The 12,280-nt window shown below is 32.6% G+C and overlaps 1 protein-coding gene across 2 annotated transcripts in view; it reads right to left on the bottom strand.

Annotated features, from left to right (window-relative positions):
* The window catches only part of LOC140436773 (cytoplasmic dynein 2 heavy chain 1-like), a 157,912-nt gene that overhangs the window by 63,594 nt on the left and 82,038 nt on the right, over positions 1 to 12,280 (bottom strand). For both annotated transcript variants that reach the window (XM_072525859.1, XM_072525858.1), the window contains exons 19-21: positions 9,895 to 10,058; positions 9,594 to 9,833; positions 1,859 to 2,110 (exon numbers count right to left, since the gene is read on the bottom strand). In XM_072525859.1, the coding sequence (XP_072381960.1) occupies positions 1,859 to 2,110; positions 9,594 to 9,833; positions 9,895 to 10,058 (656 nt within the window). The remainder of the gene's footprint in view (positions 1 to 1,858; positions 2,111 to 9,593; positions 9,834 to 9,894; positions 10,059 to 12,280) is intronic.

Here is a 12,280-nt window from a genome sequence, read left to right as displayed (position 1 = left end):
TATGGGAGGGAAACAGAAATAGCAATAAAATGTAGAGAGCAAAATCTGTACGTGTGTGGAGCTTTGACGTTTCTCCTCCATCTCGACGTTCTTCGAGAAATATTGGTTCTACCAAACTAGAGCCAACTGCATATGCTAGCAGTGCCAATGAAATATTTAAGATTTTTAACTTTTTCTTGACATGACAAGAATCTGAGCGTACCAACCAAGAAGCAACTCGTATATACCGAATTTACAAACCGCGATTTTTTTCAGTGAAAAACGTTAAAAAAACCTTTCCAGATTATATAGAACAACGTTGATACTACAGAACTCGATGCATTCGATGAAAGTGAATCTGATCCTTGATTTTGTATTGCTGGAATTTCTACCTCTGGAATGTAAGTGAACTATATAATGTTCTATAGTACTCTTCGATGATTTTTAGGATTTTTTGTTGTTAATATATGGCGGTGTCTTGTTTATTTATTAACTTATATAAATATTTCTCATTACCGTCTTCAAAATTCGTTTTAGAACATTTAGGCTTTTGTTTTGTTCTAATATTTGTTTTTTTATAATAAACATATACTATGTATGCATTATAGTCAATAATAAATATTGCCATTTAATAGATAGCTAAGATAGCTAAGATATTACACAACTTTAACACAAAAATTACAATTTGAAAATATTACAAATCACTTTTTTGGACGAAGCAATTTACAACTACTCATGCTAATAGATGCTCAAGCACAAGACAATTAACATAATAAGCTGTAGAACTTTAGCCTTCAATTATTATATCAGTCAAAGTTTAATAATAACATTTATTAAAAAAGTATAAACGATACCCTTACAAAATGAATTTACTGCAAGAACTAAACAAGCAACTGCAACTTGAAGATTAGAATTTTGCGAAGATAAGTTCCGTGTAAATAGAAATACTGTCTATATTCAATTCTTCCAAAAGATTAATGCATGAACAGGAATTATAAGCAATAAAATTATGGGTCCACTTCTAGTAGGCTGATCTTACTAGGCAAAATATTTAGACATATTTGCGATAGCAAATAGTACGAGAATTAATCAACCTATTTCCAAATAATAACAACCCGAACATCCCAAATAAAGCTTTGTAGTACCAGCAAGAGGGAGCTACTCCCCATTGTAATGCGAACATTAGTAATTATTTGAACGAAATATTAACAAATCAATGGATTTGGAGAAGAAACCTCACATAACGACCAGCTAGGTTGCCAGACTTTTCTTAGTTGGATTCTTTTTTGAGGATATATTAAATCAAGTATAAAGCACTCGATTCAATACTATCGACGAACTGAAGGATGGAGGGTGTACTGAAATTTGTTCCATTTGAGTTGAAACTCTTGAAAACCTGATGCGTGAATTCAGATAAAGGTCAGCCTAGTTTCAAAATTGGGAAATCTTACTTTTAGCATCTAATTTAAACTATTTTATATTTAAATTACCAAAACTTTTATGTGTACTGTTAAAAATTAAACACGCTTTCTTGAAACTGTTCTACTATTTTTTTTTTAATTTTAATATCTTGTATCGCAAATACTTCTTTAGGGAAATAGGGATACATATTGTGGTTTTTAAATTTCATTTTCTAGTTAATTTTAACAAAAAATATAGATGTGTTTAAAAAAATAGATGTTAACACAACGTTATGGTGACGTCATTATAGTTGCGGTTATTCAAAATAAAAGCAAGACTTAATTTAAAAATCGACCTCTTTTAGCGTTTTTGCTTAATTGGTAACAAAGAGAGATATTGTGAGGTTTGCAACCCAAATGTTCACACAGTATATGGCATAATTACCTTAATATATATAATATTATTATTTTGTAATTACCTGTATCAGTTGAATGTTATTTAAACAATGATTTGGTATCCAAGGAGGTTGATCCTCCGAAGTATTTTTGTTTGTCATAGCACTGCCTAAAAATACGTTCCATTCTGTTTCAGGCACGTCTCTTGGATACAGTTTGAAAATCAAATACAATAAAAATTTTAAACGGTCATTTTGAAACACTCCTCGACTCATATATCCATATACAACATGCAGCAGTTGTTTCTTTTGCGATGCTAAATTATTTTCTAATCCCTATAAAAGAATATAAATGAAAAGCAACTAGGCAATTTCTTGTTATTGACAAAAAAGTAACTTCAGTAAGTAACTTCAGTAACTAGTAACTAGTCAATTCTAGTTAAAAGTAAATATTTATATTTTATAAAATTTTTATAAATTGTATTTTTGTGTTAAATTTCAGAGTTTTAAATTTTTAAAGCTTTGGATTTTTTAACTAACTAAATAAGCAAAGACACTCTTGCGCATTAAAAACAAATATTGATATAAGTAGAACCGTAATTGCTGATCATTTGAAAATTTGCTTTAACGAAAGAAAGCTTTTTCAGAAATATTTTTGAGATAAGATTTGCTGCGGGTTGGGTTAAACACGATGGAGTTACGCAGGTTTGCTTGGTTATAAATGGGATTTAATGCATTTTTGTTTGGTTTTAGGTGAGGAAATAAAGCATTACACCTTTTACTTTTTTAACTCGTCATTTTTTGCGTTGTGAGCGCCGCACTCAGTTGAAATTAATTTTAAGGCTACAAAAGTATTCAGAAAACAACCGGCATTCAGACTCAGTGTCATCTCTAATGATGGTATGTAGGACGTAATTACGTCTAAATATATTGCGGATAAGCATAAATACCTCACCACTAAATATTTATTTCTTGTCAGGTCATAAGGTAAGCGGTGCGCTTAATACGCGAACAACCGTGGAAAGAATTTGTTGTGTGTTTAAGTCGTTCTGTTCATCACCGCGGAGATATAATTGTACCACCTGCGATTTTTATTATGGATCCAGCTCAAGAGAGACAAATTTTGGAAATGAATCAAATGAAATTGAAGCAGAGGAGAATAAACCAGGGAATAAAGCAGAGGAGGAAAAATACACCTGGTTTACAAAATGAAGAAGACAGTGATATATACCAGTGTGAAAATCTAGGCCATAATACAGACTGAATTGTCAGCAGATTCTGATGACAATAATGTGGCTTCTGTTTGTCGTAAAGGTGATCCAGTTTATCTTGGAAAACATGTTGTAGCAAAATGGGCTGTTCATTCGCACACGCAGCGAAAAACTAGTCGCACACGTAGGTGCAACATGGTGACTCGTCTACCACGTATAAAACAAATAGTGAAAAATATGTTAACACCAATTGAATGCTTGAATGCTGGAAAATGTTTATCTCTTACGAACTGATAAACGAAATTGTGAAACATACCAATACGTATTGGGATGCAGTTGTACTTAGCTTGTACTTGTAAATCTGGACGATCTTTCGGCTATAAATGGAACAGATCCTGAATATTTTCGGATAGTTATGTCAAAGAAGCGATTTTAATCCTCCTTCGTGTACGATGCTTTGACGATATCCACTCCAGAGCAGAACGACGAAAGCATCACAAACTTTCACGTATTAGAAAAGTTTTCGACGAGATTTTGGAAAAGTGCGTGGCTTGTTATACAGTTGGCATGTATTGTTGCATTGACGAGATGCTTGAAGGTTTTCGGGGAAAATGTAGCTTTCGTGCAGATATACCCAGTAACCTGACAAAATATGGAATAAAAATGTTCGCACTTGTTGATTCGCAAACTTTTATATAGAAAAGTTGGAAGAATATGCTAAAAATCAGCCAAAAGGCCCCTTTAAGATAGATAATAGTCCTAGAAGTGTAGTTAAACGTATGATAGAAAAAATTGCCCATATTGGATGCAACATTACTTGCGACAATTGGTTTACGTCTATTTTATTGGCTATTGACTTGCTACATAAGTACAGGATAACTCTGGTAGGAATCCCTAGAAAAAATAAACCACAAATTTTTACTTTTTTTGTAGATACAAAAGAAAGACCACTAAACAGCAGAATCTTTGGTAGGTAATGATAAAGACGGTTTTGTACTATCACACGTTGCCAAGAAAAACAAGAATATTCTGATGTTATCTACGATTCATAATGATGACACATATGAAGAAACAAGTGAAAACTTTAAGTCGCAGGTTATAAACTTCTACAATACGACAAAGGGAGTAGTGGACCGGATAAAATGTAATTAGGTACTCCGTTTTTCGAATAAGTTGCCGATGGCCCTTCACAGTATTTTTTTCATTGATGAATATTGTAGGAATAGATAGTCAGGTAATTTATTATAGCAATACTAATATGCTCAATTAGAATGCCGTAGATATCTAAGAGAAATTGGTATAGATCTCATCAGACCCCACGCGATAAGTTGGGCATTAACAGCAGCATTGCCAATATTATTACGACTTTAAATAAGATGCCAAGCAGATCTTCCTGATAAAGAAACTTTAGTAGCAACTGTAGAAACTAAAGATAGAGTCAAATGTTTTTACTGTTCTCGAAGTAAAAATAACAAAACCACTTCACGATGTGCAGATTGTTCAAAACCTATTTGTGGTAAACATATAATTATAATGTGTCAAGTATGCCACAATAAATGCTATGGGAGTCAATAAAGTGTTTACATATCCTTTATGTTATACAATTTTTTTTATATGTACAATTTCATTAATAAAAAGTACATGCATTCATGTTATTTATCACTAATAAGATTTTTAAAGAACCTGCAACCGACTAAGTTTCGTTAATTATTAAATATCCTACTAAAATATAATTAAATGAAAGAAAATAGCGACTGAGCGCAGCGCTCATAGGCGACCAATCGCGTCATTTCCTGATACGCGAACAATGACGAGTTAAAGTAAAACGGATCGGTATGAAACCTTTAGGATTCGATTCGGGGGAACTTCAGAAAAATTCTTGAATATATTATTTATATTCTTAAAAATAAGCATGGAAGTAAGTTCAGTTTTTGTACTCGCGGGCTTTTGAGGTCGCTGAAAGAGGATATCGGGTAGGTGAAGCTGTAAGAGATATTTGGTACCCGGTATCTACGTCGTCTCCTGAGGCCTTATAAAAATTCATTATAAAAATCGTTGAAACTTATTATCCCGAGGTTTTTTAGGTCGTTTAAAAATGTATATTACTTTGATTCGAAAAATTACAGAATTTAAATTATGCGAGAAAGAATTGTAATACGTACTTTGCAAAAATTTAATGAATTTTTGTTCGTTTGAGTAAACCCTTTCAGTACCGATTTTTTTTTTCATCAAACCAAAAAATATTTTTTGCCTAAAATGTACTTAAAAAAGTTAATACAACATTATTTGGACTTTAAAAAGAATATAACATGTATATATAAAAAAATTTATTATGGGTTCATTTGTATCCAAAACTAGCGATTATGAAACATAAAAACGCAATGTCTTTCCTTTAGAAGGCACAAATGGACATTGCACTTCTGACATTTCCATTTTGATTTTCCTGTACAAACAGGGTTTTTGCATCTTAAAGGCAAATGCACCTCAGTGAGATGTCTAATTTCAATATTTTTGCGTTTTGCAGCACCTATTACTGGACTAGATGTATCGCATGAAGGTCTTCCCTGTTTTAGGTTATTGAAAGAGTTGACTTGTGTGAGGGCTTCACCAACTTTTATCCTAAAGTGTAGAAGGTCCATAATATCTTTTTGAAGAATTCGAACATTAGTCGAACAATCCACTTTCTGCAACGATTTTTTTGTTCTGTAAAACGCAATAAAAACATCTGTTTTATCTATAGCATCCATAGGCTTATTACACTTTTGAGTTTACGTGAATAAAACATTTTGTTTTTTATTCCAACGTTTTACATCTTCTGTACTAACGAAGTTGGATACCATTATCACTGCCTTGCTAACTAATCATGTGGTTTCTAAAATTCCACCAGAAGAGATCATTTGTTCCGTTGCTCCTTTTTCTTTTTCTTTTTTAATTTTTTACATCAGTTAGAGGTGGTTTAGATAATCTATTGATCCTTGTATTACCAGCAACAAGTATTGGTTTCTGGTTGAGAATTTGTAAAAGGTTATAGCTGGTAACAGCACAAACATGCTTATTAGGTTTAAGTACTTTTAATAATTGCAATACGATAGCTACACTTTGTTCATATTTCAAATAAGAAGTTTTAATTGCTGTGGTACTACCTTGATAGATCAAAAAATTGTAAATAAATCCACTTTCACCACCTAATAAATACAGTTTTACTCCCCATCGATTACGTTTTTTTAATGTATTGCTTTATAGACAATCTCCCTTTGAATAGCATGATTTTTTGGTTTATGCAAACATTTGTTTCTATCTGCAGTTCTTTACATCTATTTAGGACTGATTCAAAAACTGGTAGAATTCCATAGTTTGTCGTTGCTCTGTCTGGGTTTCAGATTGTGAACACAATGTAAGTGGGTGCGAAGTTTGAAAAAACGATTCCATGTCATTGTGTCTGGAAAAATATTAATTTTTAAAGATTTGTTTCAATATATTCGCAGTCTTGAAAATTTTAGATGGCTTGTTAGAATACTAAGACCAAAAAACAATTTTATTTCTTGGTGTTTACATGGTACAAATTTCTTAATTCCAGTTTGCAAAGCATACATATTCGTGTATTAAACGAAATTTTCAAAGAACAAAATAACTCAAAAGAAAATATGTAACTGGATATTCCTCAGAACAGTTTTTATTGGACACCCGGGTTATTGTATTAGGTAATAATTGTCGTGGTACATATTAAACACTCTGTAACCATTTTACATATTTTTTTTATAGCGATGATGTTATCATAGCTACCATCGTTTTTGGCCTGTTCATTATCATCCTCCTTCTCTTCCTCATTAATCTCTTCCTCTTTCGCATCCTTCCCGTCGTTTTGATCTTCTGAGACATCATCTATCGTATGGCCAATTCTCTGTCTTACTTGTATTTCTTCTTCGCAGTCACTATCATTACTAACACATCCTTCTATGTTTGACAGTTTTTCTAGCTCTTCTAGCAGTTTCTTCTCCGTTAAAAATTTTATTGGAAGCATTTTACTCTAAAAATAAACACATGACTTTGACAGTTTGGATACAATTGTGCCCATCTAATATAAGGTACACTTTTATATTTGAAAAAAGTCAAATTTCAATAAAATATATTTACAATAAGTAAGACATAACACATCTTTACACTTACACAACAAGTAGACTTACTACTTATTTTAGAATAAAACCATCCATGCATCATCTGGGTACAAAACGCAGAAATATAATATTTATAGAATGTAAACCTCTTTAAACCGGTTTAAGTTACGTATTCCTATATAATTATATATGCATTTAAACTAATACACTTGAGTGCAAAACAATCGACTCAAAAGTGATATTTGAGATTACACCTTCTGTTTCAATGTAAGAAGTATGAAAATAAAAAGATGTAAGGTGCAAACAATAACTTTATTATTGAACTTACAAAAACTGCTATTGAATTATTTGGAAGACGCATTATAAAAACAACATGCAATACGAATAGAGTTTCCTAAATATTCAACATTGAAACTAACGCAAGAAAGATGTTATGGACAGAAAAATCATCAATTAAATAATGAGTTTCCTTTATTTTTCAGTATTTAATATTATCACCCCTACTCCTAATTACACTTTCCAATCGATTTCGCATGGATCGGATTACTTTTATAATAAATTCTTGAGGCATTTTTTCCCATTCATCATTAAGCTCAGCTCTTTATTCCATTATTCTCCTTGGTGCATGATTTATATCCTGAACCCTTCGTTCAAGCTCATCCCAAACATGCTCTATTGGATTTATGTCCGCGCTCAACGCAGACCAATTTATTGTAGGTATACCGATCTTAGTCAGATAGGTGGTGGTGACTCGTGTGGTAAGGCATCGTACCTCATCGTGCATTAAAATAATGGCATCACCAATAAATCCCGAGTATGGAACCATATGTTCCTCCAAAATGTCTCTGATATAACGATCCGTCGTTATAACTCCTCAACGTCCTCCACCAGGCACGAAAACCAACTCGGTTTTTTTATCCATGGAAATGCCTGCCCAAAACATACAAGATCCGTCTCCATATGACACAATTTCTCGTATACAACATTGAGCAAATCGCTTTCCTGGCTTTCTATCGACTCGACGCCTCTTATCGTTGCCATGTAGGTATTCCTACTTTCGTCGGAGATTAATACCTGACCCCATTGGTATCGTCCCAATCCAGATGTTCTCTAGCAAATTCTAATCGCCTTTTCTTCTGGACTGCAGTTAGTTTTTGACTCGTAGCTGCTCTTTTTGGTGTCAGCTCTGCTGCCTTCAGTCTCTTTCAGACTGTCCAAACACTGGTAACTACACCTCAGACCTCTCTAAGCTCTTCTTTGAGATTAGCACCAGTTAAATGCCGATTTCTCAGGGATTTTGATACAAGAAATCGATCGTCTCTCTCCGTTGTTATAATCACCAGTATCTTGGCACCGACTATACACTCGGGACACAGCAGGTTAGCTTAAATTTAGTCGATTTGCCACGGCCCTCTGACTCAGGCCTTCTCACAATAATGCTGCTGCTTGAGCTGCTTTGACGGATGTGGTATCCATTTGTAATGCAGTTGCGGACTTAGAGACTGATGTATTAGTGGGTTGCTATGGAAATTGATACGTACGATGTTAACCGAATGTGTTAAGTCGGTGCGTGTCGATTTCAATGAGTTAAATTGTGACCCCCTCTCTACGTGTTGCATTATTTACTTGCAATAAGTCATCGGATTCACCAAAAAAACAAATGAGGTTATTGATTGTACACTAAATATGTTTAAATTTACACTTTTTAGATTGAAACAGGAGACATACTTTCGCAAAAATTATTTTGAGTCGATTATTTTGCACTCAAGTGTAGTTACAATTATACCCCAAATGACTTAAAGGTTTAATCTTTTTTAGATGGTAAAAAATATTTTGTTTTAAATAGAAGCGTTGCGTCACCATAAATTGTAATCATTTTGCATTTTTCTTGTAAATTACGAGGTTGTCCCATTTTGAAAATTCACAATAAACAAATTTCTTTTAAAATAGCAACAAAACTAATATTCATACTATTTATTTATGATATCTTTCAATTAATTCAACAAAAACAATTTAGTTGCTACTCAATAACAGAAGATTATTATGTAAGTTTTTTGACCAGATCAAGAGGTACTTAGTTACATTAAAACTTTTTCTTGCATAATTTAAAATTTGTAAATTTTCGATCCAAAGTATTACCTATACATTTTTAAAATCATTATTTTAAAATATTCAAATGAGGTGTCACATGTTATACTTTCCTATTTAAAAAAATCAAAATTACGACTATCACCTGAAGAGGATCAAGTAAAGTTCGAAACATTTTATTAACGTGCTAAAAATAAACAAATTAATAGGTTGGGGGGTTCCACTTATTCCAGCGTATGGTAGATCTATCCCGTTTGTTATTTTTGAAATACAAAATTGTAGCAAAAAGCTTTGTTGTTTTGGTAATTTTACCATTTATAAAAAGTATTAATAATAATTTAAAACAGATTACTACTGTCAAATGCAAAATCGGCATAAAGTATCAGTTTAAGAATCATGACGTACCTGAAAACTTTGTAAAGATCTTAAAAATAGATCTGTAAATGCTGAAACTGACAAAAGATACAAAATGTTACATTTTGCAAATTCGTTACATGCAAAATATAGTAAACTGCCATAATTCGATAACTCTCTGTACGTATCATACTCTTCCTGAAGCTTCTTTTGGACTTCATTTGATTCTCGTAACGCTACTGCTATCGCTTCTGAACTCGCTTTGGTTTGATTAAGGGAATCAAGAAGTTTCTAAAATAAACGTTAAAATGGCAGCACTTTTAAGCTAGTAATATAGCAACAGAATACATACCTTGTTTTGGAGTATATCACCTGACGAATTAGCTAAATCTTCAAGAAGTTGATTTTGTAAATGATTCAGTTTTTCTTCCAGTTCCTCTTTTTCTTTAAGTAAGTTGTTTTTCTTTTTTTCTAGTTCTGGATTTTCCTGAGAAATTGCATGTGACAAAAGTTGTTCTGCAAAAAATAATTTAAAATAGTATAAAATTATTTTTTGAAGATGTTTTGAAATTTATAAACACAGACAAAAACTAATTTCACGAAGTTTTGTTTAAAATGTATTCGACAAATTCTTGTCGCTGATTATAGCAATGATAACGTATGGTCCTAAAGTTTTGGGAAAAATTTCACCTGGTCTGATTGAGAAGCAAAATGCATTTAACAAAGAAGGCCATGGAATTATAATGTCATCAGTTATTGACATTTAATAAACAAAGCAGAATATTCTGGTTTGTGCTCTGCAAAATGTCTTATAAAATTGATATTCGTCGAGGTGTTTATAATATGGTTGGGCGAATGTCGAAACGAGATATTGTTAATATTTATCGAGATCAAAACATAAGCAAGTCGACAATTTATCGCACAATCAGAGAATGTGAAGAAGGGATAAAAGTAGCCGACCGCGGATTTTGAACCATATAAGAGAGGCACGACTGATTGAAGCAGCTAAGAACAAAATTGGGGTCTCACAGCGAAATCTGGCCAGAAGATTTCATGTTGGAAAGACTACAGTATACAGGACCCTATAGAGTAACAATATTATCTGCCGGAAAAGAAGGAAAGCTACAAAATACACAGAGGATCAATTAGAGAGAATTCCGAGATGTTGCCGCGCGTTAAGGCGAGTGCATTTCGTCAACAAGTTGATCGTGATGGACGATGAAAAATATTTTACTTTGTCCAACTCTAAGATGAAGGGTAACGATGGGTTTTACACGAACGATTACGAAAATGTACCTGATGAAATAAAATTCAAAAGTAAGAAAAAATTTGAGGACAAAATTTTGGTATGGTGTGCAATTTCTGAGGCTGGCTTTATCTCACAGCCCTACATTGGTGTTGTTCGAGGCGAAGCCTTAAACGCAAATATTTATATTCAAAGATGTCTTTTTAAATTGCTTCAGTTTGTGAACACACATCATGCAAATGATCAAATAGTCTTTTGGCCAGATCTTGATTTATGTCATTACGCGAGGATCACAAGGGACTGGTACTAAACTAACAACATTACCTTTGTACCGAAAGCAGACAATCCCCCCAACCTACCTCAGGCTCGTCCAATTGAAGAGTTCTGGGCAATATTAAGTCGGAAAGTCTATAATAACGAATGGGAAGCACAAAATCAGGAACAGTTAAGACGCCGCATATATACAAAAATTAGAGAAATTGACGCCGAGGTCGTCCAAAGGATGATGCAACTTGTCAGGGAAATTATTAGGCAAATCGAAAATAATGGTCCCTTGTCTGTCATTTGAATTTTGATTTATAATAAGGATAGTTAAGTTAAATTGTTGAATAATTTAATAAAAATATAAGATTATTGTGGTCAGAGTTATATGCTTTTGAAATTTTTCCCAAAACTTTAGGACCATACGTTATATTATATTTTCCTTAAAATATATTGTCACACATTTAAATCTATTAAGAAAGTAAAAATATTTAATTTTTCTACTAATTCAAAGTTGTGTCTTTCTACATTTTTTATGTATTTTAGTAGTGGTCTAACAATGTAAATATTACATATGTCAAAAACTTGATGATATTAAAAAAAAATTAATTCTACAATTTCAATAGTTGTAACAAAAAACTATTTAAAATGTTAACTTCTTCATTTGTCATATCAGAATTATCCAAAGTTGGCGATCACCACTGCGAAAGCTTTTCGACCTTCTGCCACATGGAATAATTATCCCACATTTGATATCTAAGTCCATTTCCGAATGGTTTTTATCCAACAAACCTGTTTTCTTTCTACACCTCTACGGCCTTCTATTTTGCCTTTAATGATTAATTGTAATATTCCATATCGATTTTCCCTCACTATATGTTCCAGATAAGACATTTTCCGATGTTTAACAGTCTTTATCAATTCTCTATCTTTGTTTACCCTCCTTACTCCTTCTTTTCTTGATATAAGGTAATTTCAAGACAATGTTTGAAATTCATTTGCCTTCCAATAAAGTTGCATATATTTCAGATAAAGAAAACGGTAGTGCTACTGCGATCTGATCCTTGCCAGTAACAATACAATTAGTCGAAAAATTAATGGGAAAATCCCAGTAGTTGACTGTATACCATCGTTTAAAAAAACATACAGCCATTTCCAAACTTCCAAAGTTTGGAAAGATGTAACTCATATTTGGATGTCATAGCCACAAATTTTATTGTTAGTTTCAAGT

Source organism: Diabrotica undecimpunctata, chromosome 3 (assembly GCF_040954645.1).
Source record: "Diabrotica undecimpunctata isolate CICGRU chromosome 3, icDiaUnde3, whole genome shotgun sequence".
Classification (NCBI taxonomy): domain Eukaryota; kingdom Metazoa; phylum Arthropoda; class Insecta; order Coleoptera; family Chrysomelidae; genus Diabrotica; species Diabrotica undecimpunctata.
This window is presented reverse-complemented; position numbering and strand designations above follow the sequence as displayed.